Raw genomic sequence first — 25914 nt, forward strand, 5'->3', positions numbered from 1 at the left:
GCTGTTCTGTTGAATGCATCATACATAAAGTTAAAAATAATGTGTCCGTATATGTTAACAAACTGTCATCTGAGGTAAAGTCGAAGTAGATCTAGAAATGTACGGCAACAGTCCTTTTATCTTTCTCCTCTTTATTAAAAAAATATGTGTCAGAATGCAGAAATGGAATTGAACAAAACCCACAGAGTAAACATCATTGTTGTTCATTATCATTATTATTTTTGAAAAAAAAAAGGTGCCCAGTACATTAGATGATGGCATTTCATTAGACACTGTGATGACTATGGTCTATCGAAATTGTCTCATTACATGTAGAGATTGAAGAACTACGGGGAATGGCAACAAGATGGAGGTTGAGTTTCCCTGGTTTTAAAATTTAAAGTGACAAATTTAGTGCCAGTGAAGGATGAGGAATTAACAGTTATACAAGTGGTGAATGAAACTGGTCCAGTGCAGACTCTCGGTGAACTTCTGGGTTGCAGCCTCTTTGCTACAGAATAGAGGATGTTGGTATTCCATTGAAAGGACTTGGTAGTTCTACCTTCCCTGACTACCACTTTTCAAAAGAACATTGCCAATGATGAGATAGACAATAGTCTTAAGTGCCAACGTTCCATCCCTCAACTTATTCCATGGATTTCTTTATGTTCCAAGGAGCAGGCATTCCCAATGGAGTCCTGTGAGTGGCAGCAAACCCACTGGGTTGTCAGATTATGCTCTAAAAATATTTCCCAACAGCATAAGTGAAACAATTAATTTGACTATTTCAAAATCAACCAAGATTGGAAACAGTTTGTGATTAAGAGACAAAAATTAAAAGAGAGCCACATTGAGGCAGGAGATAGCACCACTTGTTGGAGCAGAAATCATAAAACAATACACAGTTCTCTTAAGACTTGCTTAATGGGAATGGTCACCCCTCCTGACTCACCCCAAAACACAACCCAATTTATTTCAATGCAGTTGTTATATTCCCTTCCTCCCACCGTTTTTCTTGTACCTGTTGATTGAAGAAGGTGGTTTCTCCATAAAATTCATGTTCATTCTTATGAAAAGGATAGTACTCAGTACTGCAGGTGGCAATTTACAGATGAAAGGGAAATCAGAAGAGCAAGAGGAGAGGGGCAAAGAACATAATAGGACAGAATAGGAAAGGAAGGAAAAGAAGAGTGTACAAATGAAGGGAAAGAGGAGTAAGGAAAAAGAAAGGAAGAGAAAGGAAAGAGAAAAGGAAAGAAAAGAAGAGAAAGATTAGATGGAAAGAAAAAGGAAGGAAAAAGAGGCAAAAGAAAAGGGAGGTGATGAGAAGGGAAGGAAAAAGAGGGAAGACAGAGAGGGGGGAAAAAGATGAGGAGAAGGGAAGGGAAGCAAAAGGAAAGAGGAGAGAAAAGAAGGAAAGGGGAAGTCAAGTATGGTCTCTTCGTCTCTCCGCATCCTGGGCACTTTCCATTCTAGAAACTGGTCCCATAGATTTTACAGTGATCACATTATCAAGACACCTACCCAGACAGCAGACTCCAACAGCCAGGTATTGCAACATTCAGCCCAAAACACTCTCAACCATCCCAATTTATCACTATGTTCTTTGTTGGTGGAAAACAAGTTTTCTTCTAAGCCATTTCAGGGCACACCAAGGCAACAGCAGAAATGGTGGTTGCATCCTGGCCCATTGAAGTCCATGACAGTGATGCACCTTCACCTGTTCAAATTCTGAAATCATGATAATAACCCTAGACACAGATGAACCATGATCCCTTTACAGTTTTCTTCTTATTGTTATACTGCGAATCCAACTCGCGGTAACTGCATAGGAACATTAGGAAAACATGTTTGACCTGTATAAGAATTCTCTGGAGGGCAAAAATATAGAGCTTCTGTATGAAAAGCATGTGCTAAACAGAGTAAGGAACCAAACACTGCACTTCCCCCCCTCCCTGTCCCAATACGTGTAAAAAAAGGAAGCTAAAACTCTCTGTGTCATGTACAAACAGTCCCGCAATTTCCATAGGGGAGGGGGTCAAGAATCAAAAAGACAGGCTCCAAAGGATCATGTACACCCTATATGCACATGCTGTCTAGATGCATATATGTATATATGTATATATTTATATATTTTTTTTCTTTACATGGAGTTTGGGTAATTTTGTGGAAAAAGTGAGATCATTACCTGATGTGATCCCTCCCAGTTTCACTAGTTGCTGATTGGGTAGTTGCTATGGCTAGACACCCTTGAGTGCTATCTAGCCCCTTATCACATCAGCATAAGCTTGTGGAAACCACATAGCATTTAAGAACTGTCCTTTTAGCTTGTCATACCTCCAGAGCCATCTGTTCCTCTCTCTACAGTGTAATGGCATCATTAAGATCGATATTTACAAACAAAAATTGTTAACATTGGACCTCCTTAAAGCCATTTCTCTTACTCATTGCAAGAGTTTTATGGTAAGATTTTTTTTTTCCTTTTCCAGATATAAAATAAAAAAAAAAAAAGAAATCCCATTTGAATTTTCTGATGTACAAAAAGAGATAGAGATGAACCACTTGCTTCAGAGGATCAGTTTGCTACCCCACTGTTCAAGCCACCATTGTCCTATTTGCAAAGTCTGTTTCATCCGAATCTGCAAACTAAAATTGGACCAGAATTATTTGGCAAATAATTTTCTTTTTTTTAAAAAAAGTGGCACACAGAGAAGAGAACACTTGTCTGCATAGCATCACAGCAGCAAGAGATTAGAGAAATAAAAAATATTCCTTTATTGTACTTAGCATTTGGAGTTTTCTAGGAAATAATATGAGTTTTTTTTCCTTCTCATCCAAGAGAGATGATGCATTTTTTTCCCATAGCGTGAATGTTCAATCTGAAAGCAGCATTTCTCCATCCTGAAGCACGAGAGTAAAGATGTCCTTTTGGCAACCATTTTTTAAAAATCATCACAAATAATCAGTTACGTGATTTCATTCTGTGATTCAAGTTATGATTCTTTTTACGAGGCATTTTCCAGCTAGATTTCATCACTCGTTGGGGGAGGGGAAATGTGACGAGGAAGTACAGAAATGGTACACCCACTATCTTTAAATATGCCAGGGGGGAGGGGAACCCCCAAATCAAAGCCACATAGCAGAACCAGTTTTCTGTAGTGATGAGAAACAATCACCATTGATGTCAAAATGCAGACTTGGGCCCAAAAGCCTGATGGACAACGATCTTGTGAGCACACCAGACCCTAGGCCTCTGCTTAAAACAAATAAGTGGTCATTACAAGTTAATTTTTCACTGCCAGTGACTCCAAATGCAATGGTTGGGGTTGAGCAAAATGAAAAGAGACTAAGATTTCCCATCGTGGGTAATTCAGAACTCTTGTCAAGAGGGCTCAAGGTATTTTGTAGGATAAGTAATGGTTGGGCTGTTCCAGGGATGGTGATGATGGGGTTTCCTTTTTTTTTCCCTTTTTGTGCTGCCATAGATATTAGCCGCTGGTTGCCCAAGTGGTCAGGTCCATCTGTAGAATCAGTTCAGCAGGCAACCATCAATTCCATTGTCAGATGGGGTCATGTCAAAGAAATCAGGAGAGCCCAAGGCCTGTAGAGATGTAGGTTTCCATTTCAGTCTTGAAGCGCCCACCCCAAACCCACAATGATGCTATTTCTTAGGTCTGTTGATCTGCGCGTAGAGGGATTCATACTCCTGTGGACAGAAGAATACAAATGAGTACGGTCCTTTTGGACAGGTCTTGTGGAATATGGGGTTGGGCATAACCTGGAAAATATTATCAAAGGGAGTTCATTTGCTCAGGCTTCTAACAAACATTTACAATGTGCTGAACATCGAGGGTGATACAAATTTCAGGTAAGATATGGCCCTTGTATTTACAAAGCTTACAATCTAGTGGGCATGTGTGACATAAACACATAGGATCATCGATTTAGAACTGGAGGGAAGTTTAGAGGACATAGATCTCAGCCACCTCATCTTACAGATGAGGAAACTGATGCACAGAGTGTTTGAATGATTTGCCCAGGATCACACATCTAGTAAGTGACTGAAGCATGATTAAACTCAGGACTTTTTGATTCCAAGCCTAGCACTCTTTCTACCATGCCTGAAATATGAAATATTACCTAAATATATTAGGGATGAATTCATAAACCTTGGAAAGACTTGTCTGAATTAATGCAGAGTGAAAAAAATAGAAGTGGGGTACTAACATCAAAAGAATTCAGAAATCTGACCTACACAATGACCAAATGTGACATTAAGGGACTGGTGGAAAGAATGCCTCCTGCCTAGTGGCAGACATGGTGGAGAAGAGGGGGACAATCAGGCACCTATTTTCATATGTGGCCACTGGATTGATTTCTTCTTTTTGACTACACTTGTTACAAGCAGGATCCTGGGGGTGAAATCCTGGGGAGAAACAGTGGTACTTTTTTTTTTTTTTAAAGAAAATAACATCAATAAAAAAGAATTAAAAGGAGAAAAATGAATGAAATGTGGAAAATAAATGAAATAAAGAGCTACAAAATGACATGCTATATAAAGTCTAGGGTAACTGGTCATTACTGTTTGGAGAGAATTGCTGGAAGAAGTGGTACTTGAATTGAATCTTAAAGGATGGATCATTGGAAATTTTGACAAGAAAAAGAGGAGTGACATTCTAGACCTAAGGGACAGTGTGAAAAAAGGTATGTAGATGGGGGAACATTCCGATTGAAGCACAAGAGGAAAAAGGAGATAAGGATGGAAAAGGAGGATAGCACCAGATTTCAGAAGGCTTTGAATGGTAGGGTACAGAGATTTAATTTTACTCTGGAGCCAATGACTGTCAAAGAGGACTCTAGCTTTCAAGGCTTGCTTATGGATTGGCTTTAGATGGGCCCCATACCTATTTCTTATCACTCTCTTCCTTCCTCTACATCAATACATTTCAAAATATGGTTACCTGAAATGATATAAACTCTATTTCAAAGGATATCAAAGTTCTGGCGAGGCATGAATAATTAAACATCTGTATAAAGAAATACTCATAAAATGTCTTCTGGTTTTGTTTTGTATCTTGTAGGGTAAGTAATGGTTAAAGTAAGTAAAGTATGGCTGAAGTAAGTAAATAACCAGTTTTAAAGGTGTCGTAGAAAGAATATTGGGCCTTGGTGTCAGAGTTCCTACCTCTTACGTCAACTAGCTATGTGACCTCAAGCAATTCAACATACATTTATTAATCTGCTGGGTGCATAGTGCTGCAGATACCAAGACATACACAAATAATCCCTACCTTCAAGAAGATTACATTCTATAGGAGACATAGAACATATATGTACATTAGCAAATACACAATATTTAAAGTATATAACATAATTTTTCTATTCTTTTAGAATCTTATTTTTATAGATACTCTACACATTGATTCCTGGATAGATCCTTCCCTCCAAACCGAGTGAGCCTTTACTTAGTAATAAAAAAATTGAAAAAAAGGAAGAAATAAAAGGCAGTCCAGCAGAACCAGTGAACACATCTATCAGCGAATATGCAGTGTTATGTATGCACCCAGAGCTTCTCCCATCTCTGCAAAAATGAATGAGAGGTTAAGAGTTTTGTAACTCTTCTCTGAGGCCTAAGTCTGATCATGATAATGACATACCAATCAATTTCTGAAGTAATTTCGAGAGGGAAATTAAAACTGAATATGGAGTCAGAAACACCTGAGTTAAACTCCTGCCTCAGATCCTTACTAGTTGTATGACTTTCAGCAAGTCATTTTACCTTTCTGTGCCTCAGTTTCAGTCTGTGAAATAAGGGTGTGGGGCTCAATGGACACTAAGCCCCTTCCAGTCCTCAATCTATGATGCCGCGGGATTGGCCTATATAACTTTCCTCCTCTGAACTACAATTTCATCTCTTTAAATGAAAGTTCTCTCTCTCTCTTTCTCTTTCTCTCTCTGTCTCTCTCTCTCTCTCTCATTCTGTCTCTGTATGTCTGTCTCCTTTTCTTTCTCTCATCTCTCATTTTTTATCTCTCTCCATCTTTTGTCTCATCTCCCCCATTACTCTCCATTTTCTCTCTCATCTCACATCTCTCACCTCTCATTCCTCTCTCTCTTTTCCTCTCCATTTCCCTTCCCTCTTCCTCTGTTTGTCTCTCTCTCATATGGAGGAAGGGTATATTCTATGCTAAATGTGACTGTTTGGAAGAAATATTGTATTTTGCCGGGAGGGATGTTAACGTCGATGTTTCTGGGCTGTGCTTGAAGAGAGCACCCTGACCCCTCCCTACTCCAGCTCTCTCCATTCTGCCTTCATCCCAGATGCCCTAAGAAGTCAGACTGACTTGATCTCCCCTGACAATTTACACTCTTCTAATTCTGGAAGCTAATTAATCCGACAGAGAGTGACACCTAAAAACAGAAGTAGACCGCAAGTTCAGGTAGGCTCATTAATGGCAGCCAGCATTAACTTTCCAAGGTTGTGATAAATATTCACAGATCCTGGGAGAACCTGAATTTAGATTTTGAGCCATCACAACAACAGTGACTAAGGCGACAGTTACCGCTCAGTTATCCCAGTCTATGATAGGGAACGCACCAAACGCTTGATGATCCCCAGATTAGATGAGTGCTGTAATTTCCTCATGGGGAGGAAGTATCACAAAATGGATAGAGAGCAAGCTGGCCTTGCAGTTAGTAAGACCTGGGTCCAAGCCCTACCTCTGACCCAAGCTTGATTATATGACCACGAACTAGCCTGTTAACCTCAGATAATTCTTTAAGACTATCTAAGGCACAGAGCGGGTGCTGGTCTGAGTTGCTGTTTCATCGTAATGAAGTCACATTCTGCATAATGATGTCGGATCTTTCAGCTACCATAATATAAAAATCATGGCCCTCTTCCAAAAATGTTTGTTACAGATCAAGAAGGGTCCTCAGAAGTTGCTTAGGTTAATCCCTTTATTTTATAGGTGAGGAAACTGAGGCCAAGGGAAGTAAAATAACTTCCCAAGTCACAAAGAAAGCAAATGTTCAAGACAAGATTTGAACCTTGGTCCAATACCTGTACAGTACTGTGTACCAGTGGAGTCTGCCTTGTTGGAGTATAGAATGCTAATGCTTTGGGGATGCTATGATAACGCTACTGAGATATTGAGTATTATTATTAGAAAGTAATTTAAGTCAACTAGCGTTTATGAAGTACCTACTATGTGCTAGCCCTCGTTCTGAGTAAGCCCTTTGGAGGCAAAGAAAGGCCAAACAAAAATAACTAGTCCCTGCTCTCAAGCTGCTTCCAGCCTAATGGAGCAAAGCATGTAATGACGTAGCACATTAGAGCTAGGAGAGACATAATCATGCAGAGTATTATAGCTGGCCTGAAAATATAAATGCTAGAGCAGGGAGGGACCTTATGATGCAGAATGCTGGAACACAAAAGGTTTAGAAGAGAGGGGGCTTAGAACACAGCACTTAGACTGTTGGAGCTGCAAAGGAATTTAGGATATGCAATGCTAAAGCACAAAGCACATAGAATGCTAATGCAGGAAAGAGCTTTGTATGTAAAATGCTAGACAATAAAAAACACCCATAGAACATGGAACATCAACGTAGAAAGGCCTTCAGCTGGCAATCTAGTACAACCCCTTAATTTTGAAGACCAACCCATACTCCAGAGAGAATTCCCACTACATCATTCCCAACAAGTAGCCATTCATGATTTGTTTGGGGACATCCAGTGAATCAGAGCCCACTGCCTTCCAAGACAACTCATTTTAAAGGAAACTGAGGACAATAGAGTTAAAAGTGATTTGTTCAACTTTGATTTAGTCTGATTAATGGTAGGGCCAGGACCAAAACCCAAGCATCTTGAATCCCTCCAACTCCTGCCCAGGCCTCAACTCTTTTCATAACTAAGAGATCTTTGGAATGAAAGGGAAAAATAACACTAGTAAACACCATTGAGTGCAAAATATGGCAAAAATAATCTTTCTATACAAAGAAAAGTAGGGAAACTATCTTGGTCAAGAATGTTGACATCAGGTTATATAAGAATATTAAGAACTGGGGATGTTTAATCTGGAGAAGAAAAGACTTGGAGATGGGTAGATATACTTCAGGTATTTGAAAGGATATTACATGGGAAAGACAGATTAGGCTCAGGCTTATTCTTTTTGGTCTTACAGGGCAAATCTAGGAGCAATGGGTGGAAGCCAGAGGGAAAGATTCAGGATGGATGTAAGGTTTTCTGACAACCAGGGGCTTCAGAATGGGGTGCGTTGGGAGGTGGCAGGCTCTGCATCATTGGATGTCCCTAAAAGATGAATGGCTAGGAGATTCTTGTCCTGACTGACCTGTGAGGTACATTTCAGTTTTGAGAAGCTGAATATTCAGACCTCATCTAGAATCCTTTCCTTAGAACCTGACCTTGACAATGTCTTATTGGTGAAATTTTCTCCTAATTAGCCCTCTCGAAGCACTTTGTGATCCAAACTTGCCTCTCTGTCTAGTGAGTTCCACTCCTTGGTAAGGTTTTGGTGTCTGCTAAAACACAACTCAATGAGATGTATTCTAATAAATAAATAAAATGTGTTAAAAATGAAGATGGAAATAATGGCAACGAATGGCTTGCTATCACCTGAAATTCAACCTATCTAACCAAGCTCATTGTATTTGACGCTCCCATTTCTGTTAATGGTGCTCAGTCACTGAGGCTCGACATGTTGTAGTCATCTGTGAATCTTTCCCCTCTTCATTCCCCAGTGCTATCCATCACACAGACCCAGTCATACTTCCTTTGCTGTGTGGGTCAGATCTGTTCCTGTCTTTTAGCTGTCACTGTTACCTTCTTGGTTCATGCCCTTATTGCTGCAAGCCTGAATTATGAGAGCCTCTTTACTGAGCTGGCTTCTACCCCTCCTGCCCTCTCTCTGCTCTCTCTACTGGCAAATTTTGCTACTGAAAAGCCCATTCTGTTTTGTATATTCCCATGATTAAAAACTCTGGATGACTCCCTAAAAGGTTGTGAAATTGGAATGAACTGAGTTGGGCTGAATTTTGGGAGGGGCGAAATTGAGCTAGTTTTATTGAGAGCAACCTGAATAATGAAAGGTCTTGACACTGAACCATATAAAAATCAGCTGAATGAACTTGGATGTCTAATCCAAAGCAGATTTAGATGGAGTTAGGAGAATTGGAATCAAATATTTGAAGGGCTATTATATGGCAAAATGGAGTGGTCATATTGGGGGGGGTGGTGGTGGTAGTTCTAGGAGACAGTAGAGAGACTAACATGGAGAAGTTAGAGGGAGGCAGATTTCAGGCCAGTATAAAGCAATTCCTCACAATAAGAGCTGTCCAGCAGTAGACGAGGCTGTTTCTTAAGGTAGTAACCCTTGCAGTGGCAGTTTTAAAAGGCTGAGTGACCAACTATCAGGCATGTCCTAGGGCTTCCTCTATGGGGAAGACAGTTGGATGAGATAACATCTAAGGTTTCTCTATGCTCAGAGGTGTAGAGATTCTTCATTATGATTGCTTGGGGTGGGGGGAGTTCACTGGAGGCTATACAGACCCATATGCAGTCTCAAAGTCATGGATTAGCCCCATTCCTCTTCCCTAATTTTATTGGAGCCATTGGATCCAGGTCCTTCCACAGGGCCTAGGTTCAGATCACACTTCTAATACATACTACCTGTGTGACCTTAGGTAAATCATTTCTCCTCCATGGGACTCAGTTTCTTCATCTGTAAATTAAGAGGTTGAACTAGATGACCTTTGGGATTACTTCGAGCTTTAGATTTATGATCATTTATTGGGCTCATTCTGGCTTTCTCTGGATATTGTGGGGAGGGGAGTCAGAGATACCAGTGGAACTTGCAAGCTACAGAATGCTTGTCCTTCACCCTTACCCTTTGGCCAGATTATCTTATTATTTGTTCATAGATGAGCCCAGGTAGCATAAAGCTTTGGGCCTAGAAGTCCTGAATTTAATTTGAAGCTTGGTGACTTACTATTTGTGATTGTGGACAGGATACTTTACCTCTGCCTCAGATTCCAAATCTGTAAAATGAGAGAGTTGGACTGGACATTTAATATGTTCCCTTCCAGACCTAAATCTATTATCTTAATTTCCCTGGTCTGACATTTAAAGCATTCTACAGTCTTTAACCAATCTTACTATTTAGTCTTACTGCCCACTATATCCAGAAGTGATCACTGGTCAAAATGCTCTACTCACAAAACCCTTGGGGAGTTGAGGATCTTCCTGTACCTTGCCCCCACTGGTCAAAGGACAGCAGAAAGACAGAGCCATAACATCTGTTGCCCCTGATGGGGGCCATGGATTTCTCCCATCCCTAAACATCTCCCATTGCCCCAGTGGCCTCTTCCCATCAGGCATGGGATGTCCACAGTAAGACAGATGCCGATGCCTAAATAGCCCCACCTCTGCTGAAGACATCTCAGAACCCCATTCCACTCTAATTCTTGTCTTGGTAGGGGACCATCTGGCCTAAGCCCAGAAGGCCAAGAAGTCTTTGGATTTAATCTAAGTACTCTCTAACCTATTCATCTTCCACAAAATTAGTATAAACACGAACCTTCTTTTGTTTTATTTCCCTAATTAGAATGTGAGCTCCTTGAAAACAGGAAATATATGTTTTCTATTTGTGTTGCCAGCACTTAGCGCAATGTTTGGAGATAGTGTCTAATAAGTACTTTCATATACCATTCAATCTCAAAGTTATTAAGATTCCCAGATAAAATCTAAACCTGAAGCTCCCTTCACTTCTAATTCAATGATTTCTCCACTATGCCACACTGACTCCCATTTCTTAATAATCTCCATGGTCCTTTCTAGCCTGTAATCCTTTGATCCTATGAATTGGTGTCTTCAGCTAGAAGGCCTATTGGCTTGGTGTTCTGAGGCCAAGTTGAATTAGACCTAATCTCTCCACCATATCTTACAGTTTACGGTCTCATGTGGAATATCGCTTCCGAATGCTTCCTTGTTACCTTCTGACACCCTCATCAAGGTTATTCTGGATATAGGGATATACTATACTCATAAAATTTTGATACAGATTGGAAGGTGGGCAGGCAGAGGGTCAGCAGAAACTGACCTCCTTTTATTCTTTTTTTGGGGGGGTGGTAATGAACAGTCGATTTTTCCTTCATGGTTCATATTTTTTTCCTTTAGAGACTTTGAGAAGTACTTAAAATATTGAAAGTAGCAAGTATTTTCTCACACTTTTCTTTTTCTAGGCTACACATCTCTAGGTTATTGTATTCAGGGCTTCCTAAACTGAGGTCTAGGGGGTTCATGGATAGATTTCAGGGAGCCTGTACATTTGGATGGGAGAAAAGGGGTATCTTTAGTTATTTAAAAAAAACTAATCTCTAAGTGAAATTCAGCATTTCTTTCATTTATTTAAAAAATTATGATTCTGAATGGGTCCATAGGCATTACCAGACTACCAGTGGGGTCCATGAAAAAAAGAAGGAAAATACTTGTTTATTTGATGATTACAAGAACTAGTACAGAGATAGCTTGTTACAATGGGTAGAGAGCCAATTTTGATTAGGGTCAGGAAGACAAGGGTTCTAGTCATGCTTTGGATGATTATTGGTTGCATGACCTTGAATAACTCATTTACGTTTTAGAGCTCTATGCAACCCAACCAATGATAAGTTGCAGAGAAGACTGTGATCTGCATTAGTGGAGGGAGTTTTCTCACCAGAAGTTCCCTATGCCAATGGAAACACAGGTCTAGTGCAAAAATAAAAATGAACCTTGAGTTTACAATGCATTTGGAAGTTTTCCAAATGTAAACAGCACATTCTCTCACCTAAACCTTGTCAGACCTATAAGGTAAATACACAGGTGCCATCATCCTGTTTTACAGACGAGGAAGTGACTTCCCCATTCTCACCTGGCTGGTGACAAAGATAGGAACAGAACACTAGATTTGGAAGGGACCTCAGACATCATCAAATTCAGCCTTCGTTGTTTTTCAGAGGAGGAAACATGAGGGTTAGGAAAATCATGTGATTCACCCAAGGTCACTCAAGTGTTATCACTGGCATGATTCAAATCAAAATCTTCAAGAACTTGAACCATAGCACAAGATTATCTTTATAATTGATCCTCACTGGACATTGTTTTACAATTCAATTCACCAAACATTTATGAAGCACCTTCTATGTGCAGAGCACTGTGACAGGTACTGGGAGGGATACAAAGCTTAGATTAGATCCAATTCCTGCCCTCATGATTCTTCTGCTTCAGTTTTTAGAATCCTCCCTGATAGGGTCACCACCCTCTGGATACCTTCTATCCTTTCTGTCTGGCTGTCTGTCTCTTTTGCTTCACCTTGAAGCAAATCCATCTTAAGTGAGCCTTTAATGTTTCATATTCAGGCTATGGAGACCAGAGTGAAGAATGACTGCTTCTTAGACAGCCTGATTATTTATGGCTCTCTCCACTGTTAATAGTTAAAAGTGACTGCATGGCTTCCTCTCCTTGACTTGACAGCTAGGGGGAGAAAGGATCTGATAAGCAGCTTATTTGCTTAACTAATTTCATGGCAAAAATGTTTTCATTTTTCTTTCTTCTCCTCAAGAGCTCACAATTCACTCTGAGATTGCCCCCCAAATGGATCCCTGTGGCAAACATTCTTTGTCCCTTCTGTCCTGGTCTTTGCTGTACAAGTGTACATCTCTTGGTCTGTTCTTTCCTTGAGTCTCACTTATACATCTTTTCCTACCTCAAACTATAACTCAAGAGAAGCATACAATTAAATAAGCCAAGTTCATAAACACTAATTAAACACCTACTGTATGCAAGGTACTATGCCAAGTATTGGGGTTATAATAACTAAGTTTGACTTGATTGCCCAAATGGAGACATATGCTATGTTACATAGTGGAAAGAGACCTGGATTACAGCCAGAAGATATGGCTTCTAATCCTGCCTTTGTCACTTATTTGTCTGACATGAATCATTTATATTCTCTGGACCTGTATTGATGAAATGTTAAGGGGCAGGGAGTTAATATCGGACAAAATGGCCTCTAAGCTCCCTTCCATCTCTGAAACTAAGATCATAACCCTAAGTATCTTCTGGCTGGAATTCAGTTCATGTCTTTCTTGACTCTTAACATGATTCAGAGTAGGCTGAGTATATCAACAAGGCTCTATCCTGCTTCCTAAGAGCCCTGCAGATATCACCAGGAAAATGTTGTTTGTGAGAATAGTTGGACTTGTGATAGAGTGTATGGATGTCTCTCCTTCAAAGTGAATGGAAGGGGAAGGGGAAAGAGACATAAAGGAACATGTATACATGGGTGGCTCTGCTCACCCTCCTCCAAACAAATGTTTAAAATGAGATAGAGAAGCTAAATCAGCATGGTAAAAATATCAACAAAAATTTGGAAATATCAGGTGAGTGAAGGCACTGGAGTCAGGAAGACATGAGTTCAAATCTGGCCTCAGACACTTACTAGCTGTATGACTTTGGACAAATTTCTTAACCTTGCTTGTCTGAGTTTCTTTATGTGTAAAGAGAGCTAGAGAAGAAAATGGAAAACCACTCCAGTATCTTTTCCAAGAAAACCCCAAATGGAATCATGAAGAGTTGAAAAATTACCAAACAACAACAAAAAATAGATTTGAGGAAGAAGAGGTAGTAATGGCTAAGCATTTAAGAATGGCATGGCTTTGGACAGTTTATTTTGTGAGCCCTTTATGAGATGTCTTGCAAGATAGATCAGCTGCTTTGGCATCACCCTATAGAAGAAATGCCCATTTGATGTGCAGTCCTTGATGTGTAGCTCTGAAATATCCAAGCTAAGCTTTCAAAGAGAGAAAACTGCCCTGCTGTAGGTCACAACTCACCCAATCTAGAGACAAAGGTGCTCAAATGTGGAGCTAAAAGTTAAGGTTCTGACATTACCTCACAGGCTGAAGGGGAGAGTGGTCACAAGAATCACAAAATTATGATGGATTCTCTGCCAGTTAAATGGAAGTTGGGCCAGCAAGATGGCTTCAGCAGAGGGTGCTTTCAGCTTTTTTCAATATCCCTTTTAAATCTCATCCTCTGGAGCCATAAAGGGATAACAAATCTTACATGTGGGATATGAGCTGCAACTGAGCCACAGAAGTGCTGCTTCCTCTGAAGTATTGCCCTGTATTGTTGAAAACAGTATAATATGGAGGAAAGAGTCAGAAGGTCTGGGTTCAAATTCCCCCTTTGATGTTTATGTCTTATGTGACCATAGGCAAGTCAAGTTACCACCCTAGGCTTCAGATTTCTCATTGTAGAATAAGAGGGTTGTATTAGATGGTCTATGAGGTCTTTTCTAGCTCTAGAGGCATGATCCTGACATTTCATTCCCTGGGCCTCACTTTCTTCAGTTGTAAAACAAGGAGGTAGAATAAGATAAATTCTGAAGTCTCTTCCAGGTCTATGATTTTATAACAAATAATGTTATATTCAGGCCCTATTTGCCATGAATTGCCATGATAATAGCCCCAGGTGGTGTGTCTTCTCTAGAATCCTATATAGCAGTACCAAATTGTGGCAGGCAAAGGAAGGACACAGAAAAGAGAATGGGGCTATACCCAATGCACAGGAACAGCCTAAATTAAAAGGCTAATGAGATTGTGCTATATATTAAGAAATTCTATTCCTCTGTGCAAGCGTGATGGAGAGCAAGTGGGTGAGAATAAAAGGCAGGCACAACACAAGAGATATTGTACTGAGTATATTAGAGTCTGCCCGGTCAGAAGGAAGAAAAGGATGATGAGTTTTAGAAGGAAATCTTCAAGGTGTCATGGAAGCAAGACAATTGTGATGAGGCAGATCAAGTATCTCAACATTTGCAGGGGGGCACTCTGCTTCAAAAATGTTGGCTGAAATATTACTTATTTTCCTTGTAGATAATATAATTCTGCAGAAGTGATTCATGTTATTCTAAACCTTGTCATTGTTAAGTCATTCCTAATTTTTCATGATGTCATCTGGGGTTTTCTTGGCAAAGCTATTAGAATGGTTTGCCATTTCCTTCTCCAGCTCATTTTACAGATGAGGAAACTGAGGGAAACAGAGCTAGTAACTTGTCCAGGATTACACAGCTAGTAAGTGTCTGAGGCCAGATTTGAACTCAATTTTTTTTTTAACTCCAAGTTTGGTGTTCTATCCATTGAGCCACGTAGCTGCTCTATTCTAGACCTCATTCTGACTGATATGGAGAAACTGGTTACCCAAGGGGTCCTTGAATGGCAATGATCATGCCCTCTTAGGAGGGTAAAGTAGGTAGTGAAGTGAACATTGTGAACAGAATTAGAAGCACATTCTAAATTTGGGAATTGTGATTTCAGGTTATAATGTGAATGTAACAGAAGGAATTTGTCCTTGCAGAGCTTTTTTCATTTTGTCCATGAAAAGATCCTGGGAAATGGGGCTCTTTCCATTTTATTAAAATTGACACAGTTTCATATCTGTGCCTCTTTATCAAAGTTCACCTCTCTGGTTTGTTGAAGCCTTGCTCAATGCATGTTTGTCAACTTGAAATAACTATTACCTTTGAGCTAGAAAAGGAACCTAGAGATGATCAGGTCTAAAAGTTTTTAACCTGGCATTCAGGAACTTTTAAGAAATATATTTTAATAATTGTGTTTCATTATAATTGGTTTACTTTATAATCTTATTAATTTTATTTTATTTATTTAAGAAGATGATTCTGAGAAGAGTCCATAGGGCTTTCCCAGACTGCCTAAGGGGTCCTTCTTCCAGAGCTTGCTCACTGCTTCTATGTCAGCAAAGCTTCCTTTGGCTAAAGAGAAGGTGTAAGTGAATTCATTCACATCTGAACCAGCTCTCCCATCTGTCTCTTCAACATTTGGTGCCGAAACTCAGGAGTCCAAATATTAATTGGACTCCAATGATCTTCCCCTAGCCACTGGGATAAGAGGTAAGCTCCCTTTTCTTTGTTCTCCTCCCCAGACCTTTCTGCTCCTACTGTCTCCCTAGCAGTAAGATCCCTGGAGTGCCCAGACACTGCAATCAGTCTGATTATGGACCTTCGTATAAGGGGACGCCCTTACTCCCTTCTTCCCAGGATGCTGGGCCTCAGTAACCTTAGATGCCTTCTCCCAATCTGAACTTTCTTGATGCATTACAGTTATAAAACAGACAAACAAAACAACAACAATGAACCCGCTCAAACGGGGGGAGGTGCATCAACAAGGATGAAAAGACAGAAAAAGGATGGAATTAGGTCATTGTCTCAAGCTGAATGATCCCTGTGAGGAAGATAGTGCCTCCATGTATAGATCTACCACTAGCATAAACCAAGCATTCTTCCTAAGGGGCTTCTGTAGCAGAACGATGTTTACTGTAGCCCTGAACAGTCCCCATCACCTCTTGTGCATTCATCACATTTTTCAAGGCAAGGTGGAGGTTATGAAAAACCATTTAGAGAAAGGCCCTCTCAGAGCCTAATCAGAATGACCCCATGATTCCTTCCTTCTTTTCCAACTCTCCTACCAGGTCATGCACAAAAACTTTAATTCCTCAGCTATAGAAAGCCTTGGTAATCCACCAATCAAGAATGGTTCATTAAACACTTAATGTATATTGCATATCAGTGCTGGGCTAAGCACTGGGGTTACAAAGAAACCCTGTCCTCAAGGAGCTCACGTTCTTGTGAGGGGATGACAGATGAACTGCCAATTCCATAGAATATATATGTGAAATAGACAGAAATTCATCTCAAAGGAAAAGAATGTAGGAAGGGGAGAGGCTGGGAAATGCTCCAGAAGGTGAAGCTGAGCTGAATATAGAAAGAAGTCAAAGATTCGAAGAGGTTGAATATTTATAGTGTAAGCACGGCTGTTTTCCTTGACTCATAGGCTGTTGGGCTATTTTCCTAGTATAAAAATGTTGTGAAAATATCCCACAGCTTAAATCCTTTAATCATGAACTCCAGTAACTAAATATACTTAACAAGGTGTTTTATTCATTTTCAATAATGGTCTAAATAGCAGATGCTCAAAGAGTGGTACTGAGGTGTCCTTGAATGCATTTCAGGATGCTGATCACAATTTCCTAGGTAAACGATGGATTGGCTCATGAAACTCAGGATATAGACTATACATCTCTGGACGGCTGTGCATTCCCACCATACACCAGAATGGAAGAGCTGGTGCAATAGATTGGAATCGAACATAGTTGGTGACCTCATAAAATAGAGGTGGGGAACATAGTGGCCTCTACTTTTTCTAGAATGGCAGCCTTCTCTGGAGAAAAGAAGGGTTATGTGGAATGTCAAGTGCAAGAGGGCCTTCTGCAGAAATGGAACAGTCTTGGGGATGAGTAAATGTTACAAGAATGTTTAATATTGGAGAGCTGGGTTGGAAGCTGATCCAGTGCAGAGAATGAGCCTCCTTTCCAATATTTTGAAGACAGAGACAGACATCATTGGACTTTTAATTCAATTTTCACTGTGAAGATGCCACAATAAGCATTACAAATGTAAAACTGCAAAGGAACTCAGGTCATCCAGTTCAAAATCCTCATTTTGCACATGAGGAAACTGAGATCAAGATAGATCAATTGACTTGCCCAAGACCATCTACTGATTAAGCCAAAGGAAATATAATGAACCCATTGATCTTATTTCTAGGTTCATTGACTTTTGGGGTTTCCTTGATTGTTTCATCCTTTCCTTCCTATCCAAGTGACCCTAGCAAGTCATTTAATTTCTCTATGTCTCTGTTTTCTAAGCTGGAAAACTAGGACAATAACTAGATGATTCCTAAAAGATCCAGATTTTAAAGAGACCTGGATCATCTGCTCTAATCTTTTCACTAGAGTAATAAGGGAACCAAAGAGGGATCCTTCAGCCACCAAGGAATAGAACAGGGAATCAGACCCAAGTCCTGTGCTCTTTGGATTCCACCACCTTGGGACCCCCATGTGAATGAATTCACCACTGAGCCCCAACTGACTGGCAGTTAGAGTGAAGCATCCTATCAATGAAAAGTCAGACATTAATGGGAGGTGATGTCGTTCAACTGGAAAGGAATACTGCACCATAATAAAGGACAGTTTTGGCTCTAGAAAAAATATTAGAACCTGAATGAATGTGAAAATTAAGCAAATCCAGAAGAATGAAGAGGAAACATGCCACTCACCTCCTGACAGAGAGAGGTGAGGAAAGGAAGACGCAGAATGAAATATACCTTTGTGGACATAGCCAATGTGGGGATTTCTTTTTCTGGACTATGTAGTCATGTCCTGAGAGCTTTACAACTGCTATTTTTTTTTTAAATTTGCTCGGGTATGTGGGTGTATGAGGCAAATGGTGCTGGAATAGATAGATTAATTTTAGAGATGCTTCTTAATTAAAAAAATATTTAAAAACAAAAAAATTAACCTCAAAGAAGAGACAAGCAGACATCTTTCCTTTGTAAACGCAGGAGACATAGGGGTGGGGGAGTCTACAGACATGGACTATTGTGTATTAAACCAGATGGTTTTCAATGCACTGATTATTTTTTTTTTTTTACTGATTTCCCCCTTCTTCTTTCTCTAACTTAAAAAAAATGTTCCACAGAAACTTTGGGAATAAGGAAGAGACCCAAGGGAAAATCTAAATAATATTAAAACAAAAGATAAAAATAAAATATATTGTAATCACTGTTACTCTTATAGGATCATAAATTTCAAGTTGGAAGGGACCCCAGAGGTTGTATAATCTGACCCCCTTTTTTAATGATAAGTAAACTGAGGTCTAGAGAAATGAAGAGATTTGTGCAGGGTCACACAGTGGTAAGTAACAGAGTCTGGATTTTAAACTAGGTTCTCTGATTCCAAATTCAGTGCCCTTCCCATGATGCCATGTTGCTGTTATTTCTTCTCAATGGGAAAGCTCCAGGCTCATTGGGCCTGACCTTTTGGTTGAGGCATTTTGGTTGGTCCTATGGCTGCCCTCGTGTTGGAACAAGAACATGTGGTAGTCACAGCAAACCTTACAAAGTCACTTCCATACCTCATTGACACAGGTGAAACCAAATCCATTCTGTTCATATATTTAGTCCATCCCACTTAGGCTTTGGTACTCCCTCCCTGACCCTGGCCCAACATGCAGACATATTTTGTGGAGAAATCCACAGAAGCCCCATCCCTCCAAACACATAGCAAATGGCAGGCCATGCAGTTGCTGGGCAGCAGTCAGAAGAGGAGTGAGGTAGGAAAGGACACAAGCACTGGGGAGAAGACGCAGCAGGAAGAGCAGACCCAGAGGAACATGGATGGCAAACAATGGTGAGAGGAGCAGGCAGGCAACGGGCGAGAGAGAAATAAAGGCCAGATACCTACCCCAACCTGCGCTATCTAGCTACCGACCTCTGGACTTATATTATCACCACTGGGGTCCCCACCACTGGGCTCACCAAATGGATCACTGCTGGATGAGGCCTGAGAGCCATCAGGCTAAAATACAAGAACATAACACCTTTTTGTTGTTGTCATTCTCAACAGAATCAAGTAGTGGATTATCATCGTGCTGTGAATAAAGTTCATTGTTTAGAAAGAGACAAAGGCAGGGAAAGAGAATACATGGAGAGTAGGGCCTTGCTGGTTTTTTTTAAGTTGATAAAGTGCCCAGGATTCACAGATAATGCCTTTAGAGAAAACAGATGGAAGGAAGAAAGGAAGGAGGGAAAGAAGGAAGGAAGGAAGGAAGGAAGGAAGGAAGGAAGGAAGGAAGGAAGGAGAGAGGGAGGAAGGAAGGAAGGAAGGAAAGAGGGAAGGAGGGAGGGAGGGAGGAGGGAATGACTTAAGGAAAGAAGGGATGGGGAGGATGAAAGGAAGAAGGGGAGGATGGTGGAAGGAAAGGAGACATAAAAAGAGGATAAAATAAAGGAAGATGGGAGAAAAAGGCAGGGAGAAAAAAGAGAGGGAGGGAGGAAGGAAAGAAGCAATGACAGAAGGGAGGAAGGAGGGAGGGAAGAAAGAAAGAAAGGGATGGCGGGAGAAAGGAAGGAAAAGGAAAGAAAGAAAACTTCTCCTTTAAATATTTTGCACATATTGTCTTGGGAAGTCCCCCTCCAATTATGCCTCCGACCCAGGACTGGCTATTCCAGAAATCCATCTTTGTATTTCCTTTGCTGGGTGATAAAAGGTACAAGAAGTCTTTACTCACAGCTTCCTGCCCTTCGCTCTTGCTGGGGCTTTCAAAGCCTTCTTCAAAGATGTCATCCGCGGTGGGGTCGCTGGCGTGGGATGCTGATGATTTTGACGGAGAGCTTTGCCTGGGTGCAGGGGTTGGAGCTAGAAGCAATGTACAAAGAGAGGAATTCAGTTTCATCCGTTTCCATTTTAAAGACATTTGGTGAGTCTATCTCTCTGGAGGAGACAGAGAAGAGGGAAAGGACATACTTTTTTTGGAGGTGATTGAATTTAAGTGACTTGCTTGGGTCATAAAGCTAGTGAGTATCTGAGGCTGGATTTGAACTCAGGTCCTCCTCATCCAGGGCCAGTATTCTAACACTGTCCCACCCAGCTACCCCCGAAGGGACATATTGTAAAATGAACATGATGTAAAAGTGAAAGACACCAAGCAATTGTTAAAGAGTCGTGGGTCAAACGTACCATGAGACAATGAGATGGGAGGATTCTGAGTCTAGGTGGGCCATGGCCCCTGACTTGGTGGAGCTGACAGATCAGCTGGGGAAATAAAATCAATATCAGCTAGATGCTTTAATGTATACTTAGTGCGTGAGGCAGGTGTAAACGATGTATTCATTGATGCTGCAGGGATGAAGGACTGTGATTAACAAGGAGGGAATCAGGAAAGTTACGTCAGCCTACTGTGAGCCAGGTGTGCTGAGGGCTTGGGGGGAAAAGAAAGGCAAAAAATGGCCCAGCTCACATAGAACTGAGTCTAGTGGAAAAGATAACATGCCAATAGCTGCGTACAAACCAGCTCTAAACTGGATAAACTGGAGAAAATCAAGGAGGCAAGGCACAAGTATTGCAGAAAGTGGGATCTCAGCTGGGACTTGGGGAAGCTGAGGAAGCCAGGAGGCAGAGATGAGAGACAATTCTGGATACGGGGGACAGTGTGTGAGAATGCCCAGAGTCAGGAGGACCAGCAAGGCCAGTGTCAACTGAATGGAGAGAATGTGGGGGACTGTCAAGTCAGAAGTCTGGAGGTGGTGGACAGCAGGTATTAAGGACTTTAAAAACCAATTAGAGAATTATGCATTTGATCCTGGAGATGATAGGGAGCCATAGGAGTTTCCTGAATAGGGGAGTGATATGGTCAGACCTGTGCTTTAGGAGAGCTGGGTGGAAGATGGTCTAGAGCAGGGAAAATCATGAGGCAAGGAGGTCAAGCAGGAGGTGGCGGCAACAGCCCAGGCATGAGGTGATATGAGAGATTGGATCAGCATATCGGCAGTGTCAGAACAGAGAAGGGGCATGCACTAGAAATATTACAGAGTGAGAGAGAGAGAGAGACAGATAGACAGAGAGCGACAGAGAGACAAAGACAGAGAGACACAGAGAGAGAGAGACACAGAGAGACAGAAAGAGAAAGAGAGACAGAGAGAGAGGAGTCAGAAGATGACACCTAGATTGTCTGTCGGGGTGATGGGGAGGGAGGATGGGAAGAACCTCTCCACTTCCTTTCTTCTCAGTCTGTTCTTAACTTTGTTAACTTAGTTTTGTTTCCAACCTCATCCTTGAACTGAAACCACTCTCCAGAGTTCCTAAGGATCTCTTAATCGTCAGATGTAGCAGCCTTTTCTCAGTTCTCTCTGCAGTCTGTGACACTGCTGATCATTCACTCTTCCCTGAAGCTCTTTCCATTCTAGTTTTTCACAACACTGCTCTCTCTGTGTCTCTGTCTCTCTCCCTCTCCCTCCTCACTTTCTCCCTCTGTCTTTGCCTCTGTCATTCTCTGTGTCTCTATCTCCCTGTCTCTCTGAGTCTCTCCCTCTGTGTCTCTTTCTCTCTGTCTCTCTCTCAGTTCTCCTATGTCTCTGCTTCTTCTCAGTCTCCTTTGCTGCATCTTCCTCCAGGTCACACTCCATGACTGTCTATGAGTATCCCACAAAGGTCTGTCTGGCATCCTCTCCTCTTCTTTCTAGACTATATTATCTGGTGATCTTGTTAGCTCCCATGGATGTGATTATCACATCTATGCTAATGATTCTCACATCTACTTATCCAGTCCTAACTTCTCTGTTGACCTTCAAACTCACAGCTCCAATAGCTTATTGGAATTTTTGCATTGATGTGCCCTAGAGACTTCAAACTTAACAATCCAAAACTGAACTCATTATCTGCCTCTCTCGAAACTCCCCCTTCCAAACTTCCCTATTAATCTTGAAGGCACACTAGACTCCCTGTCCCCTGACTCAAAACCTGGGTGTCATCCTTGACTGTATTCACTTTCACCCCCACATTCAGTTTGTTGCCAAGACCTGTTGATCATACATTCAGAACATATGTCAAATACACTCTTCTCTCCTCTGACACTACCACCAGGCCCTTAGCACCTTACACTTGGACTACCGCAAAAACTTGCTAACTGGTCTGCCTACCAAAGTCTCTTCCCACACAAGTCTATCTTCCACTCAGGTGTTGAAGTGACTTTCGTAAAGTCCCAGTCTGCCTACTCAAAACACTAGCAAATCCCCATCACCTACCTCCAGGATCAAATACAAAATCCTCTGACATCAAAAGTCCTCCAAAACCTCCCTATGCCCCACTTTCGAGTCTGCTTATACTTCATACCTCCTTCGTCCTGGGACCCAGTGACACAGGCTGTTGCTCAAATGCAATACTTCATCTCCTGATTCCAGGCATTTTCACTGGCTGTGCTCCATCTGCAGTGCTCTCCCCTTTTGTCTTTGACTCCTGGATTTTCTGACTTCTTTCAAGGACCAGTTAAAATCCCCACTACTGAATGAAGCTTTTTCCATCCTCCTTAATTTATTGTCTTCCCTCTGTTAATTGCCTCCAATTTATCCTGTAGGTAGATTGTTTGAATGGAATTGTTTGTGTATTGTTTGCCCTATGAAGCTGTGAGTTCCTCACATTTCTTTGTATTTCCAGTGCTTAGCACATGCTTGTCACAAAGAAGCATTTAATAAATGTTTACTGACTGACTGACCACAACAGGAAAGTTCAGAAGAAGTGAGGGATTGAGAGGAAACAAAAGGAGTTCAGTTTTGGATTGCTGACTTTAAGATGTCTGTTGGATATCCAATTTGAGGTACTCAATATGCAGTTGGAAATGGGAGACTGGAGTTCAGGAGATAAATTAGGGCTGAATAAATAAAACTGACAGTCATCTGCATGAAAATGATGATCAGATCCCTGGGAGTGGAGATAGCCCAGTGAAACACTGCAGATAAAGAAGGAGATCAAGGATGGATCTTTGGGGGCCACCAATGGTTGGTAGGCATGACCTGAACATTGAACAGGGGAGAGAGAAAAGGAGCAGTCAGAAATGGAGGAGGGGAGTCAGGGCAGAGCGGTGTCATTAAAAAGCTAGAAAGAAGAGGACATAAAGAGGAGGGTGATCAATAGTGTCAAAAACTGAAGAGAGGTCAAAAAGGATGGGAACTGGGAAAAGGCCAAGAGACTTGGCCATTTAGAAAGAGAGAAAGAAGAGAACAAGCCATTTAGAGATCACTGACAACTTTGGAGACACAATTTTCAACTGAATGATGGGATTAGCAACCAGTCTGCAGACAGAGAGATAAGAGAATGAGAAGAAAGGAAGTACAGGAGTGGATTGTAAATGGCCTTCTCAAGGCATTTAACCATAAAAGGAAGGAAGGATACTGGTTGATAGCTAACAGAGATGGGTGGATCAAGGAAGGGGTTTTTTGAAGATAGGAGAAACCTGAGCATATTTGTAAGCAGGAGGGAAGGAACTGATAGTCAGGAAGAGAAAGAAGACAAGTGAGAGAGAGGCAATAGCATAGAGGGCAATCTGTTGGAGAAGATGGGATAGAATGGGATCACTTGTGCATGACAAGGGGTTTGCCTTGGCAGAGTGAAGGAAGAGATAGCGTGGAATGGTATCCGAGTGATGTGAAAGGAGGAGGAGAGAACGAAAGGGAGAACACTGCAAGTGACCATCATTTTTTTATTGAAATATGAGACAAGTTGAAAAGGTGGAGTGAGAAGGAGCTGTAGGATTTTTGAGAAGGGACAAAATGATTTGTTACAGCCACTCTGGGGAGTGGAGTAGTGAATCAATTAGAGAGGTATAAAAGCATTACCTTGCTGCAGGGGGGAGCCCTTTTGAGATTCTGTAATCTAAATTTGTACTGGACCTAGCCAACACAATTCTGTGACTTTCTCCAGCTTTGTGAAGTAGCCCCACAATAAGCATGAATTCAAGGGATGATGGGAGTCATTCAGGGCAGCTGTCAATAGAATAAGGAAACAAGGAACTGGAGAGGAGATGACATTGTATTCTTGAACTAGTTCACCAAGAAGTCAAGACAGGGAAGGGAAGAGAGTGCACCAGAGGGGTGATGTCCTGGGAAAGACTGAGCAATATTAGATTTGGGGGATCATGATGAGGAAGAAGAATTGCATTATAGTTTGCAAGGCAGAAAGAGATATAGAATGGCAATAAATTATGATCATATAAAGGAATTTTATGAATACAGAGGTAGAACACTTGTGAGTGATTGAAAGAAGAAAGGTATGACCATATTGCCATCCCACAAAGAGGCTGACTGGGGAGATAGATAGAGAGCTGTCCATGGTGTCAAGAAGAGTCACATTCAAGGACCTTTAACATACACTGCCCCAGCAGAAATCAGTTCTCTAAACTAAGTTGCAGAGAAGATGCTCTCTTGCATTAGTAAAGGAAGTCTCTTCAATAGGAGTTCCAATTACCAATAAAAGCCCGGTTTTAAGCCCTATTCTTACTATATCATTGATTCATTCAGAAATTACAATCCACTAAAACTCCTAGACTATATTCATCAAACAAACAAACCCCCAACTTGCTGTCCAATCGGTGCCACCCCAGTCTGATATGGGTAAAGGTGATTTTTTTTATAACTAAGTGAAACTTGACAGATCAAAAAAACCCATAGAATTTGACCTGGAAAGAACCTTTATAGCCCTGTAATTGAGACCTAGAGGGAGTAAAGACTTGCTTAAAATCACAGAGTTGCAAGATTAGAATATAGGATGCGAGATTATAAATTAGACATAAAAACAAAAGAAAAAATAGACTTAAAAGATAATCAGGAAAACTGTGTTTTGCTAAAGGTTATCATAGATGATATATATATATATATATATATATATATACACATACATATATCACAGGTTTCTCTGATAAATGGTCAAAGTCTCTGAAGTCAGTTTTCAAAAGAAGAAATCAAAGCTATCTATAGTCATATAAAGTGCTCTAAATTACTTTTGATTAGAAAAATGCAAATTAAAACAAGTCTGAGGTACCATCTAACATCTATCAGAAATAACAATAACTGAAGGGGATGAGGGCAAAACTAATAAACTATTGGTCGAGTTGTGAACTGGTCCAACCATTCTGGAGAACAATTTGGAAATTGAGGTGATGTCCATTAATTGGAGAATGGCTGAACACACTGTGGTTTGTGATTATGATGGAATATGATTGTCCTGTGGGAAATAACAAGGAGGGGGGAGTTTCGGGGAAAAAATAACATGACCAGACTCATATGAACTGAGGCAAAGTGAAGTGAGAAAAACCGAGAAATCGTTGTGCAGAGTAGTGGCAACATTGTCATGATGATCAACTGTGAAAGACTTGGCTATTCTGATCAAGACAGTGATCCAAGGCAGTTCTAAAGGACTCATGATGAAAAATGCTATCCTCCTCTGGAGAGAGAACATATGAACTCAAGTGT

At 40.9% G+C, this 25914-nt stretch overlaps 1 protein-coding gene across 15 annotated transcripts in view; it reads right to left on the reverse strand.

Annotated features, from left to right (window-relative positions):
• Window positions 1–2730: 2730 nt before the first annotated feature.
• Window positions 2731–25914, reverse strand: part of DAB1 (DAB adaptor protein 1) — a 1307076-nt gene continuing 1283892 nt past the window's right edge. For 14 of the 15 annotated variants that reach the window (XM_072649618.1, XM_072649617.1, XM_072649615.1 and 11 more), the window contains 3 exons: window positions 20184–20311; window positions 19358–19471; window positions 2731–3685 (listed from right to left, as the gene is read on the reverse strand). In XM_072649618.1, coding sequence (XP_072505719.1) covers window positions 19373–19471; window positions 20184–20311 — 227 coding nt within the window. In that variant the 3' untranslated portion in view covers window positions 2731–3685; window positions 19358–19372. The remainder of the gene's footprint in view (window positions 3686–19357; window positions 19472–20183; window positions 20312–25914) is intronic. The other variant, XM_072649612.1, reaches the window with a different exon arrangement.

This window comes from Notamacropus eugenii, chromosome 2, assembly GCF_028372415.1.
Source record: "Notamacropus eugenii isolate mMacEug1 chromosome 2, mMacEug1.pri_v2, whole genome shotgun sequence".
Classification (NCBI taxonomy): domain Eukaryota; kingdom Metazoa; phylum Chordata; class Mammalia; order Diprotodontia; family Macropodidae; genus Notamacropus; species Notamacropus eugenii.